Raw genomic sequence first — 20,000 nt, 5'->3', positions numbered from 1 at the left:
GTAAAACTCATCACTGTATGTATTAAAACCTGAAACTCACCCGTCAGACGCGTGGAAGGAAGTCACAGCTGAACGCAGAGATTTCTGATGCGTTCATATTTAAGTGGTCTCTGAGGAAGTTCCTGTGTGGTTAACTTTCATAAACCACACACGTCACGCCGTGACCACATCAGAACCGTCTCAGAGGTGTGACTGGAAATCATTTCTTCACATGACCCCGTGTTAATCTGAGGGTGGACGTGTTCCCCGTCTGTGTACAAATGTACCAACGGCTGAGGAAGTTTTGAAATCGAGGAGTTGCCTTTGTTGCTGTCGTGTGACGCAGCGGAGGATGTTCACAGTTTGTGTCATGATCTCATTCTTCACGTCTTCAGCTCGGCTTGTTTCACCTGTTCCCTGATTCAAACATGTCACGTGCCCTGAATTCACGGGGAGCTCGTCTTCATGGGTCTGAATGACTGAAGCGTCTCTGTCTGCAGATGGGAAAAGTGCATCTGCAGCCGGCGCCCTCCTCCAGCAGGCTGCGAGAGTCGCAGCGTCCACGTCTTCAGTCAGTCGCTTCGGGCTTCATCTGAGACACAAACCTGAAAAAAGCGTTCACGACATGTTTTCAGTGTGTGACTTTGGGAAAGAGCGACATGAGGTGAAGGTTCTTAAAAAACCCAGACCAGACGTCAATGTTTTGCACGTTCTCTTTATGAAGAGAGAAATGAACTGACCTCTGGGGTCAAAGGTCAAACTACTCTCCTTGAGCTCTTTGTTAGAGTGTTAGCATGATAAGCTAGCCAAGCAACAGCTGCAGCTGAGCTCGACTGACACATGAACACACACATCAGTGTTGACCTTCGACTTGTGGGGCAGTGCGGAGGTTTTTTATTGGTTAAAACAGCAGCAGTCCAGACAACAACATTGTCTGACATACTCATTGACAGATGAATGTCGCAAATCATGTTTGATCATGTTTTGTGCTGATTCGGGACACAGAGCTTAAACATGGGACGGTGTCTGTAGTGGACTGTACAGCGTCCTCGAGTGTGTCCAGTTGACCTGATGATCACCTGCAGGGACAGAGCAGACAGGTCAGATCTCCAGCCAGGTGACACCACAGGGATCACCGCAGCTAAGCCGACAGCGATCCAGTGAAATAGGCCCAGATCGTCTGTGATAACGAGCGTTAATGATGCCTGAAGCTGGCGCCGCTCTCACTTTCTCCCCGTCACTGTTTCCATCTGTTCTGTTTGAACGCAGCATCACTTCACAGCCACCATTCATCCTCCTGTGTGCGCTCAGACAAGCTACATTTGCATTCACTTCCTTCTCCAGTGTGAAATGTTTACAGGTGATTTGTGTTTCTGAAATGCATCTGTGAGACTCCAAAGAGGCAGCGCGTGCAGACGTCTAAGCCTCCGTGTTTTTAACTCTCCGGTCTAATCCCTCAGCTGGAGAAAGCACAAGTCTTCAGAAACACAGCCTTTCTGCTTAAAGTTTCATCGTCTGTGTGCCTGTGTGATTATGTAGCGTGTGTGTGTGTGTGTGTGTGTGTGTGTGTGTGTGTGACGGGCGGGCATCAGCATGGATTAGTGAGTAAAGGTAAGCGTGTGTCTCTCCCTGTCGAGGCGGATTTCCATCCCTCTCCTCTGCGCTCCGGTCACACACGCCGACCTGGTTTGAACCTCCGCAGCCCGTCTCTTCTCATCCCGTCTCCTCCTCAGAAGCACCCGCTGCTGTCTCATGCCAGTCTAACACTTTGCCTTCTTGTGTGTGTGAGTGTGTGTGTGAGTGTGTGTGTGTGTGATAGGTTGGTTGAGGGTTTTTTTTGTCTTGCACCGCCGTGCGATGCCATTCCTCCCTCAGGACGCGGAGCGATTCGATGGGCTGTCTCTCCTCTACTGGTAAGCTAATTCTCCCTGCGCTCCACCCTCCTTTCCTCACTTCCTTTCCTCACTTCCTTCTTTTTTTAAAGAAACCTCGTCCCCTAAAAGTGTTTTTTTTCAGCCTTTGTTTTCATGCTTTGTCCTCGCCCTGCCGTTCTTGCTGCATTCGTTGATGTGGGTCACGGACTTCAGAGGGGAAAATTGGTTTACAGCCTGTTTGCTGGCAGATGCCTCTGAGTTTAAGTCCACATGCATGTGTGCACTTCTGGGTCATCCATGTTAGAGCTGCTTTAAAGGAACAGGACAACATTTATTGAGGTAAATAAAGCAGGTGATTCAGTTCGAACAGTGTGAAAGACTTTTCAGTGTTTTTGTTTCATCCAACAGCTGGAGTTAGCTGAGTTGTTCTCAGACAGATTGTACCTTCAGTCAGAGACAGATACTGCTGCAGTCGGGTTAATATCAACTTCTGAGCATGTAGAACAAACAGCTGCAGAGATTTATTGAAGTGAAATGCACAGCCAGGTCATTTAGACATGTATTGCTTGATCTGCACATCAGTAAAAATATTCAGGAACAAAACACAGCCATAATTCAATCCTGCACCGGGACTCATGACGACATGAGTCATCCTCCAAAAAATGAAAATAACTGTTGACTGTCTGAACTGTAGCTGATAATCTGTCTGCATGACCCATCTCTGCACGTTCCCTCTTTAAAGTCCTCTCCTGGTTCTGAGCGGCTCAGTAAACATGAAGAGCAACACGTTGGACTGGAACATGATCCTGATGCTACAACTCACTGCAGAATGTATTTGATAAAAATACGTTTCTGTCCAATCAGAGCGACCTGGACATGTTTTGACGATAACATTCATCGCATGTTATTTGTTGTTTATAAACATGTTGTTGTTTTTGTTTAACTTCTCTGAAGAAAACAAAGTGAAGAGCACATGAACGCAGCATCAGAGACATTCAGTTATTTGTTTACGTTGTCGCTCTGGGAAGTCGGTTACCTCCTCATCCTTCTTATGACATCACACAGGTGTTCAGGACGAAGAACTATGATTGGTTAGGAACATGCTGAGTCAGGGCAAGAAATATTGAGTCTTTAATCTTTAATCTGAGCCCAACATTCGACACTGAACAATTAATCTGGCAGTAAGAGCGCTCCCCTTCTTCTTCTGCAGAGTGTGTGTGTGTGTGTGTGTGTGTGTGTGTGTGTGTGTGTTCAGTCTGTCCCCGTGTCTCTGCCTTTGTTACTGCGTGATCCCCCTGGCAGCGGGCCGGTGAGTGATGGTAATCGCTCGCGGCAGGTAATGCAGATTATCAGGTATTAAGTGATCAGTTTAATTGCTTCCTCGTGTCCCTGCTGACGGCTTCGCTGCATGTCGTCGTGTGTTTATGAAGCTCGGAGCGGCTGAACTGCGATTCTCCTTTTCACGGACTCACAGATACATGGAAAGGCCATAGTTGTTGGATTTCTCTTTGCATCCTGTGAGCGCTGAACAAAGTAGTAACATGCAGGATGAAGGAAGCAGCAGACGAGGGGGCGGCGAGCGTCATTGTGTACAAACAAACGCTCCCCCGATGTGATGTGCACTCTCAAGTCTCACCAAGATGATTCTGTAGTTGGAGGTGAATCTCAAACATTTCTGTTTGCACGTATGAAGAAGGCATCAAAGAAAGCAGGTTTTATAGCTTCATGTACTTTAACTCTGATTGATTTCAGACCGAACACCTGCAGGAACTTTTAAAGGAGATCTAGTGAACTCACGTCGGCAGATTCTTGTGAAGTCTCGAGCAACTTCTCGTAACGTGGTCGTATTGGACCATCAGCGGCGCCCGAAGGCAAAGCTTTCTGTCTGACGGTCAACCGTCATTCCAACCCAATCCGAGGTCATGACCTGTAGGTGGTTAACGAATGAGGGTCCAGCTCAGCGTGAGAGATCGATGACCTCATGGATGCCTCCCGCTGGAGGTTTTCCAGGACGCACAACGAGGGGGAGACCCTGAGGTAGACCCTGAGACAGACCCTGAGGTAGACCCTGAGACAGACCCTGAGGTAGACCCTGAGGTAGACCCTGAGGTAGACCCTGAGACAGACCCTGAGGTAGACCCTGAGACAGACCCTGAGGTAGACCCTGAGACAGACCCTGAGACAGACCCTGAGGTAGACCCTGAGACAGACCCTGAGGTAGACCCTGAGACAGACCCTGAGATAGACCCTGAGACAGACCCTGAGACAGACCCTGAGGTAGACCCTGAGGTAGACCCTGAGACAGACCCTGAGGTAGACCCTGAGACAGACCCTGAGATAGACCCTGAGATAGACCCTGAGACAGACCCTGAGGTAGACCCTGAGGTAGACCCTGAGACAGACCCTGAGGTAGACCCTGAGGTAGACCCTGAGGTAGACCCAGAGGTAGACCCTGAGACAGACCCTGAGGTAGACCCTGAGGTAGACCCTGAGGTAGACCCAGAGGTAGACCCAGAGGTAGACCCTGAGACAGACCCTGAGACAGACCCTGAGACAGACCCTGAGACAGACCCTGAGGTAGACCCTGAGGTAGACCCAGAGGTAGACCCAGAGGTAGACCCTGAGGTAGACCCAGAGGTAGACCCTGAGACAGACCCTGAGACAGACCCTGAGACAGACCCTGAGACAGACCCTGAGACAGACCCTGAGGTAGACCCTGAGGTAGACCCAGAGGTAGACCCTGAGACAGACCCTGAGACAGACCCTGAGACAGACCCTGAGACAGACCCTGAGGTAGACCCAGAGGTAGACCCTGAGACAGACCCTGAGACAGACCCTGAGACAGACCCTGAGGTAGACCCTGAGGTAGACCCTGAGGTAGACCCTGAGGTAGACCCAAAGGTAGACCCTGAGATAGTAAATCAAGACTGGCCCCTCGAGACTGTGCAAAGTGTAGAGGAAGGCGTTTAAGAACACCGAATTTGGCTTCAACAGGAAGTGGTGACCACGGCTCCACAGGTGGGGAACCATCCGAACATTTAGCACATGCTGCATTCAATCGAAACTCATAAGAAAATCCTGTTTGTACTTTTCAGCTCTTTGAACAGTGTGAGGTTACATCTAATCTGCAGCCTCTTATGATAAATAATATGTCTACTCTCGGGCGGCGTGAGGTCCTAATATTTAAAAATAAGCCTCTCCGGAGAGCTCAGAGCGACCTCCGCTTCACCCTGAAATCTTTATTCATCCTCTTCCCTGTACGTTATCCCTTACATAACTCGCCTTATACGTAGCCTCACAGCTCGCTTTACCTGAAGACAAAAACCAAAGACAGAAGGAAACCACGATGACATCAGAGCGTGCAAACATTCAAGCGGTTTTGTTTTAATCTCCACCTTGACTGGATTTCACTGTCGGAGGTGTGAAGGAGTTCATCCAGTAAGTCAGAAATAAAGCTGTCAGATGAATGTTCAGGAGAGATGTGTTTGAACTTCTCGTCTCGATGTGTTGCTGTTGCAGTTTCACTTTTTGTCTCTTTTGTTCCGATTGTTGGAGGCTGCAAGATAAAGACGACGGTTTAAATCTAGAGAGAGTCTTTTCTGACATGCTAATCTTTGTCTCAGCGGTGTCCTTGAATCAGACTGACGCAGGAACAATCGTGTGTGAACTTTACAGTGAACATTATGAAGTCTTTTTACTGACTGTTTCAAACAAGTTTCATTTGTAAAAATGACTTTTTAGGACGGATGCTTCTGTACTCTTCAATCTTTGTTGGTTATAAATACAAGTAATCTTCAGATTTAAAGGACCAATCAGAGAGCTGCTCTCTTCCTGTGTGATCATGAAGGAAACATGCTGTGTTGAAGCTTCTCTGACAACAATGCAGCAGCCAGTATGTCCTCCTTCTAACTTTAGATTCTGCTCCTGAACAGATTTCCACAAAGGGAAGCCGAGAGCTGAGCTGTCTGTAATGTCTCAGAATTGGCGATCCGTTACCATCCACTGGTCACCAGAGTGTAAACAATGACTCTATCAAAACTTGATTTTTACTTAACATCAGGTGAGGAGTTGGAGCTGAGGCGGGCCTGAAGTCTTCGGCTAACCACTGTCGAGTCCCGTGTGTATGTCGTAGTAGTAGTTTCTAGTCAGACTAAACCTTTTTGTACCAGGCTGTAAACATGTTCATCTCTGCTGTCAAAAGTATTTTAATATTTAAATATGGGGTGCGCACGGGACCGCCGGGTCTTTTGTGATCGCCTCCAGTGGCCACTCGAGGAACTGCAGGATTTTGAACTTCCGCATTGGCTTAATTTATCAACACAGGAGATTGCTGTTTGGGTAATCATCAAGTTCTCTGTGTTCTCCTCCATATTGTCATCCTCTAACTGCTGCCAGCATCGATTCTGCTCATCCTTGTCTGAACATCTGTTCCTGCAGATTTGACGTCATTGTTGTTTGTGACTTTGATCCAATTTGCAAAAAACAGATTCCTCGTGGATTTCCACCCCCACCCCCCCCCCCCCCATCCGTTCTATTAAAAAACAATCTGGAAACGTGCATCTCTGAACACGGCCTTTGTCTGATGCAGTGGAAACAAAGCACACGGCATATGGAATGACGATGTTGTTTGTTCGTTGCAAATCCATTCGGCATCAACAAAACCAAAAGCTTAGCACCTCACCCCTGTGTTCAGGTCATGCCACGTCAGCTGACCCATTAGCCTGCACTCTTCAGCGGTTCGATCCCCTGGTTCTCACTCTGCAGGTTCGAGGCTGCAGAAGAAGACACCTTGAGTTCTCCTGAAGTTGTCCTCAAGGTGTGTGAGTGACAGTGAAGGGCAGAAGTATGATTGTGTTTGATTGGCTGAATGATGACATGTGTGAGTGTATAGCTCTTGGAGTGGGCTGCCAAGGAGCTAAAGATGTGCAATCCATTTACGCCACACCAGTCTCTACCATTCATTCTGTGCTGTATCGTCTAATGTGCTTACCACTTAGCCTCCATCACTCCCTGAGCCCTGCTGGGTTGCTGGCACTGTGCCCCGTTTACGTGATCACTCACCGGATGAGTGTACTTCCTCTTACTCGCCCGCCTGCTCTACTGACCTTCACCTGCTTTAGATCACAAGTGAAACTTCTAACTCGACTCCTCGTCTCTATGTGACACACGGAAAGATGCTTCTGGGGCATGCAGTGTTTCCTTCACGGGACCAAACCTGAAGAGTGCTGGTGTGCTTCTGAAACACGTTTGATTAAACAATAAAAGCAAAACTTCATCTCCATCTGTTGCCATGACGATTGTCTCTTTCACTGACTTAACATACCTTTAAAGCCAAGCATTTTAAAGTGACGCAATCTCCTGCTCTGCTCGAAATACATGTGGAGTCTATTTCTGACCAGAGTAGATAAACATCAGAGAGGAAAGTCAGAGACACAAACGCACAGAGCATCCTGTGGTTCAAGTTCTCATCGGGGCCAGCTGGGCCTGAAACAATCTGCACAGATACAAGACGTTTGGCGTTTTGACACTCGCACAGACACACACACGTGTCAGAAGATCTGATGTGACGAGGATCTGAGCCCCGGGACCAGACCAGCAGACAGCCGGTCCAGACCAGCAGACAGCCGGACCAGACCAGCAGACAGCCGGTCCAGACCAGCAGACAGCCAGTCCAGACCAGCAGACAGCCAGTCCAGACCAGCAGACAGCCGGACCAGACCAGCAGACAGCCGGTCCAGACCAGCAGACAGCCGGTCCAGACCAGCAGACAGCCGGTCCAGACCAGCAGACAGCTGGACTGGACCGGGTCTGCGTGAGTCTGCGCAGACAGCTCGATTATTATTATTATTATTATTATTATTATTATTATTACCGAGGACTTTATTGAACCATCTCACACACAGGCACGCACATCTCTATACACACACACACACACACACACACACACACACACACACACACACACACACACGCATAAGTGTCAGCAGCCCTGATGTGAGGAGGATCTGAGCCCCAGGACCAGACCAGCAGAGGACACTATCGAACCTTACACACACACACACACACACGCTCAGGGACTGTTGAGGATATCATGATCACTCTGTAATGGTTTTTTGTGTGTGATTAAATCCTGTTTGTTTTTTGTCAACATCTTTGCACGGTTGAGATGCCGTGTCGTTAAACAGGCAGCAGATTTTATTGGTCTGGATGCGACTAAGGGAGGGAGTGAGGGAGGGGAGAAAACCACAAAATCCTGGGATGATTTGATTATTTTCTGCAGCCGAGTACGGCGCAGAGAAAGAGAGACCAAAGAGAGAGAGGGAGAGGGAAAGCTTTGGGTGAGTCAGGAGGATGTTGATATGTTTTTGAATCTGTTGTGTGTTTTTGCTCGTTGCCAGGACGATCATGGGCCCACACGGCATCAACCGAGCCGTACAGAGGCTGGAGTTCTGCGACTGCAGGAAGGGACTAGGTGAGAGTCTTCCTCCTGACCTCTGTGACCTTCTGGCTGTTGAAATAGTTTGTTTTCTATGAGACGTGTCCAACCTTACCTGGGTTGGTGTTTGCATGCGCAGGTGTGAAAATAATCGGAGGTTACCGCGAGTTCACGGGAGAAGAGTTCGGCATCTACATCAAGCGGGTGATAGCCGGGGGGCTGGCAGCTCAGGACGGTGGGTCGTTGTTTTTTTAAGATATTTTAATCAACCATAGAGTTTTATAATCACTGTTAATAACATGATCCCCCCTCACCTGTTCTGTCTGTGCCTCCGTCTGATTGTCACTCTCTGTTCCAGGTCGGCTTAAGTCCGGCGACCTGATTCTGGATGTCAATAACATCAGTCTGGCTGGGGTGACCAATGAGAGGTGACGTCAACATGTGTTGTGTCTGCAGTGTGTGTGTGTGTGTGTGTGTGTGTGTGTGTGTGTGTGTGTGTGTGTGTGTGTTTTGGCAGAGGTCTTTTGAGGTAGCAGCTTTTTTAAATTCTTAAGCCTCGTTGTAGTGAAGCTCTTTCGGTGAAAGTTTTCAAAATGTCTGGTACTTGGATTTTTGATGGGTCTGGATTGTCTGTGTTGACCAATCACATGTCAGCAGGCTTTGGTGTGTGCAGGAAAAACAAAACAAAAAATGGACAACAGATCGTTATATTCTAACCAGGATTTATCCATCTTTAAAAACGGAGATCTGCATTAAAGTGCATTCTGTAGTAACATGAGATATTTAAGATGTGTACTTTATACGTGTGCCATGTTCACCTGCACAACAGCTGACAGCCTGTCCTGCCTCCTGATAGGGCGGTGGAGATCCTGCGGACCGCCTCGCTCTCTAATCACATGTCGCTGCTGATCGCCAGAGACGATGAAGCCAGGTAAGACCAAAGTCGCCTCCATGTAAACCTGCAGGTTTTCTTTTCTTCTGGAGGTTTTTTGAAAGTTACGTTGCAATGGACAACAACTCCCATGATCCCACGCTGAGTGGCAGAGATGAAGAAATTCTCTGCTCTGAAACCAAGAAAACCAGGTCATAGTTTGTAAACCCTTTGATTGGATCATTTACCCAACGCCTCGGTCTGATGATGCGTTCAAAGACTGTCTGACTGTACAGCTTCCATGAGAATACCACTGTGAGAAACCTTTAGTCTAAATGTGATTACTTTGGTCCGTCCTTGGTGTAAACTCTGCAGTGACGTGTCAGTCCTGTTCTTCACCAGCGGGAGGTAACCTGACCTGGCACTCTGCTGGCTCCTGTGCTTTTCCACGTATCAGCCTGCCACGCCGAGACAAATGCATAGTGACACAATAAGGCCGCTGTGCTGTCCGTCCGCCCGCCCGTCCACGGGGTTCGAGCTCCAGCTGATGGCACACTGATCAGCAGAAAGAGAACACTCTGCTTCAGCCTGGCAGGATGCTCAGCAGGCTCCATTTGAAAATACTTTTACAGACACTCAAAACAGGAGTTCAATTACAAGCACAAAACTAAAGTATCAATATTTAACAATTGATTTGTCCCTGGAAAAAATAAACATCTGATGTGAGCTGAGGCTAAGAACATGAACTGAAAGCAGAAAGTGTAAACTCCTGCAGTTCCTGGAGTGTCCACTAGAGGCTGGCTGCAGAAGCACAGGAAGTCACAGCCATTCAAAAAGCCTGTTTTCACAGCAGACATTGTTAACCTACTTTGTTTTTGTGGAGGCGTTTGGAGCTTGTCATCATGTTGGTTGTGATATTTGTGTAGTTCAACGTCTTCTTGTCATTTTGTCACACACTTTGTCTCGTCTGTTATCTTCTCATCTTTTTCATTTTCTGTCTTGAAGCTAAAATGCTTCCACCCCTCTGATTTAAAAGACAGTGGTGACGCTCACCGTTAGATTGAGATTAATTTGTCAGAGCACCGACGTGAGCCTCGACACCTTTGAATCCATCTATCAAGATTTCACAATTAATCTTTGCATCCATAATCAATACTTGGACCCTGGGAGTTGTTCACTGCGTGTCATTAAGAGTCACAGTGCGACGCAGGGAGCTGATGAAATCATGCTGCAGGATTTGTTTGTTGTGTCCTCACAGGATCAGAGGATAAAAACAGGAAAACAGACGAGTGGTCTGAGCTTATTGGTGCAGAGTCATCAGAGCAGGACGTTGTGACTGACTCATGTTTGTGTCATTTTTAAAATGTTTCCCAGACGTGAAAGTCAGAAAGTTTATTAAAATGTCTGGAGGAATAGTTAACACTGAATTTACTATTAAAAAGTCAACTTGCATGAATGTTTCACGTCCTCATTTTGCAAAGAAAGGAAATCTAAGATGTGCTCTGAGGCTGTCTTTGGTTTAATATCTGAAAACAGACTCGCAGAGTGAAGCAGTTTGTAATCTGTCCTTTGCATTATCTGTTGATGTGATTTTTGTGTGAACTTTTTAAAAATGCAGAACAAACTGTCAGCTGACATGCGTTTTATCAAAGAGCTGCAGACAGAAATAGAGCAGCCAAACTGAAATGGTAAAAAATGGATGAAGTTATAAAGCATGCAGGCAGAGGGAGGTTTTAAAAGATGAAAGAAGAATGCTTCTAATAATATGCAAACTCAACTCTTCATACAAGTCTTTGTCATTGTTTGACTGTTGTGTCTGTATTTTGGTGTTTCAGGAGGGAGTTCTCTGAGCTGATGGAAAAGTACGGCTCCAATAATGTCACAGCTTCAGGACGGATCTCCCCCACTCAGCTCTCCACAGGTAAACACTCATATACGTGTTTCTCAACCAGGAAGTGCACTGAGGATATCCCGTATCCTCTGGAGCCCAAAAAGCAGAATGTAAAATGTCATTCTCTTAAAATCTCCTCACTTTACTGAACTCTGGGAATCTTCTAAATATTTCTAGTTTCCTGTTTTAAACATCCCGAGCTTCTACAAGTGTTAAAAAGGTCACATGATCTCCTCCTCTTCAGGTGTCCTCGCTCCTCTTCATCATGTGTGTGAAGTGTGTTGTTGTAAATCCACTCTGATCCTGTATCTGATCATGTCTGTAAACCCCCTTGAGCTCACATTTTGTGAAAAGTGGAGCAGTGAGTTTGTAGAGTCGTGTCTGTGTTCAGGTGTCTCCTGCTCACCTGTACGCCGTCTGCTTTTATCCTTTTGAATCAGGGAAGTTCACAGACACGGCCTCCTCCTCTTCTTCGTCCCGATCAGAGAGTCCTCAGCTCCTCAGTCCTAAAGAAGGAGTCACTACCTACACTCACAACCCTCCTTACAATGCTAACTCCGCTTACACCGTGCACACGCCCATGCACGCCTTCAGGTAAACAGCACACTCACAGCTGCACAATTCATTGATTATACAAATTATGTCTGCACAGATGCACGCTAAGAGTAAAACTTGAGGTAAAGAGCAACTTCACCACTGCAAAGATTGATCATTGTTGACCCCTAGTGTTTAAAATGAGTACTGTAGTCTAAACTCTAATCATCACAGAGAGCTGCCCCCTAGTGTTTAAAATGTGTACTGTAGTCTAAACTCTAATCATCACAGAGAGTTGCCCCCTAGTGTTTAAAATGAGTACTGCAGTCTAAACTCTAATCATCACACAGAGCTGCCCCCTAGTGTTTAAAATGAGTACTGCAGTCTAAACTCTAATCATCACAGAGAGCTGTCTCCCCCCCCTCCTCTCACACAGGTCAGCATGTGGTGGACACTGTAGCTTCAGTGTTTAGCCAGCTCTGCATGTGGTGGACACTGTAGCTTCAGTGTTTAGCCAGCTCTGCATGTGGTGGACACTGTAGCTTCAGTGTTTAGCCAGCTCTGCATGTGGTGGCCACTGTAGCTTCAGTGTTTAGCCAGCTCTGCATGTAGAGACACTGTAACTTCAGTGTTTAGCCAGCTCTGCATGTGGTGGACACTGTAGCTTCAGTGTTTAGCCAGCTCTGCATGTGGTGGACACTGTAGCTTCAGTGTTTAGCCAGCTCTGCATGTGGTGGACACTGTAGCTTCAGTGTTTAGCCAGCTCTGCATGGGTCTGTAAAGCTTTCTGCGTTCTAACCTCTCTCCATGTTTCAAAAGCATCTCCAACATTGATCCTAGTTTGAGCAGCTTTCTGCTGCTGGAGCTTATTAGAAACATGCAGAGGCTTTTTAGGTGACCTTTATCTGATTAAAACCAAATTCAAATTATTTTACACATACACTGATTGGGATTATTCCACATAATATGCCCAATAGAGACTTTTGCAATCTGCACATTAGCATAGCTTCTTATTAAGATAAATGTTTGTCTTGTTGGGTGAAGGTTACATAAATGTGGGAGAGGAACACTGGTAACAGCTAAAAATAGCCTGAAACATTTCATCAATTTCCAGAGTTTTGTAAGGAGACTGAAGAGAGAGGAAGAGGAGGAGGAGGGTAACAGATTATGTCATGTGGGATTGAATGTGAGCGGCAGCGGCGGCATGGCTTTGTAGTTTTTAATCATGCTTAGTGTCATCCTCTCTCCCCGTCTCTCTCCCCAGTGACAGCATCATTCAGTTAATATGCGTCGCCAAGGGAACAGGCCTGGGGCTGGTCATCAAGGGCGGAGCCAACCGAGCAGAGGGACCAATGGTGTTAATTCAGGAAATAGTGCCTGGAGGAGACTGTCACAAGGTCAGCACCCTCACTGAGTGCGTACGAAGAATCCCTCTCACACAGACACAAGCAAACACAGTGAAAACAACAACAAACAGGATGAAACACAACAACACACATCTGTCCAATGCTTGTTTAAGGGCAAAGCCTGGACATCATTTAGTGTGTGCATCATGTAAAGAGGTCCAAACATATTTGATTTGTTAGATTGCAAATCGTTTTGTCTTAAAGGAAAAAGAAAATGTACAAAAGTCTCCTGAAACATGTATTTAAATGGAGGAGAGCAGAATGTCTTTATTGTTATTACACAGGTGTACAACGACATTAGAGCCAATATTAAAGATATTTGTCGACGTAATTCCAAGAAGGAAATGTTTCTGTATTTTCCTGTTGTTTCAGGACGGCAGGCTGCAGGTGGGAGATCAGCTGGTGTCCATCAACAAAGAGTCGCTGATCGGAGTGACGTATGAGGAGGCCAGGAGCATCCTGACACGCACCAAGCTCAGGTCAAACCCCCCCGCCCCCCCCCCCACACTTATTATGAGCCACATTCACCTGATGATCCTGATCATCTCCTTTCACTCTTGTGTTCCTGCTCGATCTGCTCAGACTTGAGTTTATGCAGTGGAGCTATATGTCAATCCATTTTCAGGTTTTTGACTCTCTGCTGAACGTTTGGATTCTGATTCTGAACCAACAAGCTGTCACTCACATGAGTAGACAGATATGATAGTTATAAAAGACTGACTGTTTTGCATGTTGTCACGTTGCAGACCGGACCCCACAGTAGAAATTGCCTTCATCAGGCGGAGGTCGTCCTCCAGCTCCAGCAGCGGGCCTCACAGTCCCATCTCCCTCCAGGGGCCCGGCGTAGGAGTCGGACCTCAGACCAGGAGCCCGGGGCTGGGGGTCAATCCTCCTCAGCCCGCTGTCATCACCAAGATCACCTCGAGCCGAAACCCGGCCAGCGAGACTCTGCCGGCCGTCAACGTGAGCCAGGTGAGAGGTCCAACACGAAGAAGCTCCATCGCAGGAAAAAGAGCAAAAACACAAACCTCAAAAGTCCCTTCAGACACTCTTTAACCTCCTCAGAGCGTGGAGACGGATCCATTATCAGCTCATTATCAGCTCATTATCAGAACACTGTTGACATGTTGGTAAAATGTTTGCAGGTGCGAGTGACTGCAGCCAGAACAGAGCCGCCGCCATGCATCTCCTCGCCACCAGAGGACAACAGAATCACAGAAGCACACCCTGGTATGTTCTGACACACTGGACCGGACTCTTCTGACAGGGTTCAAGACCTTTCACTAATTATTTACTTCAATGATCAGCAGAGGAGAAAGCACTCTCAGATCTGTCCACGTGTTGAGCCTGTTTATTTACAGAGCTTTTATTTTGAAGGCATACAGAGGTGGAAGTGTTTTCTTCTCTCAGCAGACGCTCATCGTACAGGTTCAACATGCACTGACACTTTCTGTCTGTTTCTCCAGAACCTTCCAGCAGTCAGGCTCCTCAGACCAAATGCTCCATCAGCACCAGCTGTCGCTTCAAACTGGACAGACTGGAGCAGGTAGGGCCGTGAGTGTGTGTGTGTGTGTGTGTGTGTGTGTGTGTGTGTGTGTGTGTGTGTGTGTGTGTGTGTGTGTGTGTGTGTGTGTGTGTGTGTGTGTGTGTGTGTGTGTGTGTGTGTAAGTGTGTGTGTGTGTGTGTGTTTTCAGTGTTCTGAATATTGAAATTGAAATAAATCACCACAAACTGAAAGTGACAGATAAGAGAAGCACAGGTGAGGAAACAGCTGATTATTGTAAACATGATAAACACAGTACACACTGTACGTGTGTGTGTGGGACTGTTTGAACTTCAGAGCAGAGGTTGGATCCTCGATCCATCGAGCGTGTAGGTCAGATTCTGCCTGCAGGCCTCAGCCGGCCTCGCTCAGCTGAAAACAACAACGTTCAGGCACAGCTTGAGAAGGTGCTGATAAACACACATCTTCATGAACAGAAGATATCAACTTCCTGTCGGGGGACGGCTCCTCTTCAGCATCGCAAAAAACAATCCACAATGAGGTCGAGCTGCGAGTGCTTTGTATCCGAACGTGACAGCAGGATGTGACTGTTTGTCGATGTTTGTGTCAGGGCAGCTGCACACTGTGTATTGATCTGTGTGTGTGTGTGTGTGTGTGTGTGTGTGTGTGTGTGTGTGTGTGTGTGTGTGTGTGTGGTGTGTGTGTGTGTGTGTGTGTGTGTGTGTGTGTGTGTGTGTGCGCAGGCTCTGGATCTACTCGGTCTGAAGCCCACAGAGGCTCAGTGGCAGACGTTCAGGTCCAGACTACAACCTGATGCTGCAGGGACGGTGGCCTTCGCAGGTAATTATCTCCATCCTTGTTCCACCCTCTGAATTGTAGTTTTTCCTTTTCTTCCTGTAGTTCTTCAGCTGACAGAGTCTCGTCGCCTGTCACCTTCCTCCTGCGTGCTGTCATTGGTTGTTCTGATGTTTGTGTGTTAAACATGCAGGACATTTCTTTGTGTTTAAAGCTGCGACGTGTTTATGAAACCAGGTTGTCAGTTTGGACAAATATTTTTTATCAGCGCCTGGAAACTTTGTTTGCTTGTTTTTTGGATGAATCATGTTTAGGACTACAGTTTGTGTATTTGTTGATGTTTTCTGGGTAAAGCATATTAATCAATAGATGGATCAAATGTAGGAAACTCTGAATTCAAGGCAGTTTAAGTATTTAGATTCCACCACCAGGGGGCTCTCAATCCAAACAACACAAGATGACATCGTGGCTGACGGGGAATCATGGGAGTGATTCCCTCAACTGCTTTTTAAACATTTGCACTTCATTTTATGCTATTTTGTCCCTTTAGGAGTACCATAGATAAGCCTCCTCAGTGTCTCCCTCTGCTGTTCAAATGCAGTTAAGACAGCGTGCAGAAGTGTATTTAGAAACGTTGGACACCTAGGACTTCTTTTTGTTCAAATGTTTTTCCTGGATTGATTTAGAAGTTTAAAATGCTGTGATGGTGACGACACCAACGTGAAGCTTGTTTCCAGGCAGGAGTCGACGTCACAGGCTGTATAAACTCCTGCAGGTAAACCCTCTGTCTGTGTTGGCAGATTTCGAGGTCCTGATCAGGGAGCAGTTTAAGCCTCAGCTGGAGGAGCTGGGCGTCACCCAGGCCGGATCCAACTTCACGTCTGATGACCTTTACAGTTTGTTGGAGTCACACACGAACACACACTCGCAGGTACGAGCTCCCTGCTGCCGTCAACCTTTCATCAATATTAGCTTCAGTATCTACATGTGCTGCAGTGTATGTGTGTGTGTGTGTGTGTGTGTGTGTGTGTGTGTGTGTGTGCGCGCTCGATGCAGACACACACACATTGATCTGTTGGCGTGTCAGCACAACATAAAGATTTTCTACACGGCCAAACAGCATCTGAGTTAGAATCAGACTGAGCACACTTAATAATTAACATTAAAGGTTTTAATAATAATAATAATAATAAACATTAAAGGTTTTAATAATAATAATAATAATAATAAACATTAAAGGTTTTAATAATTAACATTAAAGGTTTTAATAATAATAATAATTAACATTAAAGGTTTTAATAATAATAATAATAAACATTGATTCATCTGCAGGCGTCACTGTCGGACTCCGACGACCTGGAGGAGATGGAGAGGCTGAGAAAGGAACACATCGAGGCTCTGAGGGAGATCAAGAGGCTGCAGGTAACACACACGCACACACACACACCTGCACACACACACACACACACACATACACACACTTCCTGTTAGCATGTTTACATCCTGATGACTTGTTTACTTCCTGTTTGTCTGTGACCCAGGAGCAGCTGGTTGAGTCTCAGAGAGTTCACCATACGATGGAGGAGGAGCTTAACAAGGTCAAACAGGTGAGTCACACCTTCAGACCGTCCCGTCTGTTTCACATGACCAATCAAACACATGAGGAAGTACAATGTCAGCAGATGGTCATGCTACATGCATGTGTAAGTGTGTGTGTGTGTGTGTGTGTGTGTGTTTGTGTGTGAGTGTATGTGTGAGTGAGTGTGTATTTGTGTGTGTGTGTGTGTGTGTGTGTGTGTGAGTGTGTGTGTGTGTGTGTTTGTGTGTGAGTGTATGTGTGAGTGAGTGTGTATTTGTGTGTGTGTGTGTTTGTGTGTGTGTGTGTGTGTGTGTGTGTGTGTGTGTGTGTGTGTGTGAGTCACACCTCTCTGACTCTGCTGCTTCAAAACTTTTATTCCGTTACGTAAACGATCAATATCCGCTTTTAGACGCAGCAACAACAGAGACATGTCAGGACGTTTCAGATCTGTGTGTGTGTGTGTGTGTGTGTGTGTGTGTGTGTGTGTGTGTGTGTGTGTGTGTGTGTGTGTGTGTGTAGACCTGAGCATCTTTAGCCTTTCATGTCTTTGTGCTCGGACAGTTGAGTCCTTTAAAAAGCTGCAGTGTCTCTCTGGGTTTGTTTCAGCTCAGCAGTGACTGACCACGTTAGCTTACCTGCTGGCTGCTGGTTGTCTGTCTCTATAAGCCCTGTGATTGGCTGACAAACAGTCCAGGGTGTAACTCGCGCCCAATCAGAGCTGGGATGGGCTCCAGGCCCAGATGAGGGAGAAACACATTGTCAGTTTGTGTCTTCTTGTTTCTGCTGCCCTCTTGTGGACAAAAATAAAACTTACAGTACAAGACGATCCAGGTTTAGCTGCAGAAGCTGCTGATCACTGTGTTTGTGCTTTAACAGTCCGAGGTTTGAATGTGAAGCATCCATCCTCAGGCTCACATACAGAGTCTCACATATAAGAAGCTTTTAGTCCTGAGTAACACAGACACATAACACACATTTCACCAGCACTCTCATGGCTTTTAGTGAAGTAAGCAGCTGAGAGATGGAGACATTATTATTACATAACGCTCAAACAATGCAGCAAACAAACATAAAGGCAGCACAGAGGAGCAGAACACTGTGCGACTCTCAGGTTCATGCTCTTTTCTTCCTGCAACACTCATTAGACCTTCAGGTCAGACGGCTGGCCTCTCAGGGGGCCGCAGCTGGAGGAGGGGGAGCTCATGCTGGGATCCCTTAGTTACCCAACAAGACCATGCCGAACACACACACACACACACATGAACACACACACACACACACACACACACACACATGAACACACACACACACACACATGAACACACACACACACACACACACACACACACACATGAACACACACACACACGCTCAGAAGAGCTCTCTGACCTCCACCTGCTGCACAAAACGTCTCTAAAGAAGCGTTTCAACCTGGGCGGTCTTTTTCTGTGATGTCCTCTGACGTGTAGAAAACACGTCAACATATTCAGTATGAGGTCTGACACTCCTCCATGTCCCTCTAACATGTGTCTCTATGTGTCTACAAACCCCCCGATGATGAGACGAGTCCATCCTCTCTGTCTTCTGCCTGCTCAAACAGGCCGTTTGGAGGTTTTCCCTTCATGACATCACAAAGGGCAGTAGCCCCTCCCCCAGGTGGGCTGCCTTCTCACCGTAAACAATAACATTTAAAATGTATGTTTTTAAAACTTGATGACAAACTCGAGCAAAGATCAGAAAAGTCTAAATATCGTCTTTTTTTAGACTTTGAGTTCTTGTTAATTTCCTCCACAGACTCTGGAGTTGTGTGTGTGTGTGTGTGTGTGTGTGTGTGTGTGTGTGTGTGTGTGTGTGTGTGTGTGTGTGTGTGTTTGCTCTTTAGTTTTTGTCGTTTTTATACAAACATCACACACTCGCTGCCTTTTTCTAGGAACAGTGATTTGCAGAATTTAAAGATGGCCTGCAGCTTGGCTGAGAAAAGGAAGGGAACAGATGGACTGCACTCACTCCGTGTGTGTGTGTGTGTGTGTGTGTGAGTGTGTGTCCTGTAGCTCTCCTCACATATGACAGCACCACAGGAAGGAGGAGAGACGAGGCTCAGTTTGAATCTTCATATTGAGGCGTGTTTGTGTTTATGGAGGAAAAGGACGGAGCACACGTGGACGTCACACTGTGACTCTTTTCAATCAGCTGTTTCCATATTCAAATATTTAGATAGTAATGATCTTAATGTCTTCATCTCCTTTCACCCAAACCACAGAGTGATTGAAATGAAGGCTGTTGGAGAGATCAGGCCCGTGTCCGCCTGCTGTTTCCTTCTGAGCAGAGATAAAGTGATGTGGAAGTCATGCTCTGTGTTTCCTCCTCAGGGTTAATGATCTGAGGATCACGGGACTGCAGCTCTGCCGTGTTTATTTCACAGCTGAACGCTTAAAGTTACTGGTTTCCAGTGAGCCAACAGTACTGGGAGTGGCTGCTTCCCAGTAAAGAGGTGTTACTGTGTCTCAGAGTTGTGGGTGTCTGTTTCACCATCCTGAGAGTTATGTAACTGGTTTCCCTCACACACACACACACACACACACACACACACACAGACGGACCCGCAGCTGAAACTCAAACAGCCTTTTTATTTTAGTAACAGAGTTGAAATAAGTCAAAGAACGTCTGTTTTATGCAATGATAAGAAGTATGGGGAAAGACCAGGTTAAAGGTTACTGCGTTACTGCGGGAACGTGACATGATGAAGAGATGTGATACGTCCCCCCCCCCCCCCCTCCCCCCCCCGGCGAGTAAGAATAAAATGAAACCCCGGGAAGAGAAGCTGGTACAAAATATGAGTCAAAGTTTCAAATAATTTACAAACTGAAGACAAAAACAAAACGGAAGCCGATGTGATCTTAAATTAAAGACTTCAACCAAAAAACACAAAGAGCCCAACGGTCCACTGACCCGACTCCCCTCTGCTCTTTAGACTCCGCCCTCTGGTTGCAGAGACTCCGCCCTCTGGTTGCAGAGAGGACACAGGTGTGCTCGATCAGGAGAGACGAACAAAAGCACATAAACAAAACTAAAGCACGTAACACGATGGACAACAGTTTTTTAATTGATGGATTATTTTTGATGCATTTGAA

The 20,000-nt window shown here is 46.6% G+C and overlaps 2 protein-coding genes across 5 annotated transcripts in view; one reads left to right on the top strand and one right to left on the bottom strand.

The window, feature by feature from the left end:
• LOC306842343 (transmembrane protein 100-like) overlaps positions 1 to 20,000 on the bottom strand; it is a 234,037-nt gene that overhangs the window by 165,045 nt on the left and 48,992 nt on the right. The window lies entirely within an intron of this gene.
• stxbp4 (syntaxin binding protein 4) overlaps positions 1 to 20,000 on the top strand; it is a 34,718-nt gene that overhangs the window by 3,991 nt on the left and 10,727 nt on the right. For 2 of the 4 annotated variants that reach the window (XM_079372519.1, XM_079372520.1), the window contains exons 2-17: positions 1,799 to 1,892; positions 8,252 to 8,325; positions 8,429 to 8,524; positions 8,648 to 8,717; positions 9,146 to 9,220; positions 10,996 to 11,081; positions 11,492 to 11,645; positions 12,850 to 12,982; positions 13,364 to 13,470; positions 13,738 to 13,963; positions 14,137 to 14,221; positions 14,458 to 14,537; positions 15,239 to 15,335; positions 16,091 to 16,221; positions 16,623 to 16,712; positions 16,832 to 16,897. In XM_079372519.1, the coding sequence (XP_079228645.1) occupies positions 1,799 to 1,892; positions 8,252 to 8,325; positions 8,429 to 8,524; positions 8,648 to 8,717; positions 9,146 to 9,220; positions 10,996 to 11,081; positions 11,492 to 11,645; positions 12,850 to 12,982; positions 13,364 to 13,470; positions 13,738 to 13,963; positions 14,137 to 14,221; positions 14,458 to 14,537; positions 15,239 to 15,335; positions 16,091 to 16,221; positions 16,623 to 16,712; positions 16,832 to 16,897 (1,664 nt within the window). Of the gene's footprint in view, positions 1 to 1,424; positions 1,893 to 5,272; positions 5,292 to 8,251; positions 8,326 to 8,428; positions 8,525 to 8,647; positions 8,718 to 9,145; positions 9,221 to 10,995; positions 11,082 to 11,491; positions 11,646 to 12,849; positions 12,983 to 13,363; positions 13,471 to 13,737; positions 13,964 to 14,136; positions 14,222 to 14,457; positions 14,538 to 15,238; positions 15,336 to 16,090; positions 16,222 to 16,622; positions 16,713 to 16,831; positions 16,898 to 20,000 lie in introns of those variants that run through there. The other 2 variants (XM_079372517.1, XM_079372518.1) reach the window with 2 other exon arrangements.

This window comes from Symphodus melops, assembly GCF_947650265.1.
Source record: "Symphodus melops genome assembly, chromosome: 21".
NCBI lineage: Eukaryota > Metazoa > Chordata > Actinopteri > Labriformes > Labridae > Symphodus > Symphodus melops.
Note: the sequence above shows the minus strand (reverse complement) of the source record. Positions and strands in the feature narration are given on the sequence as shown.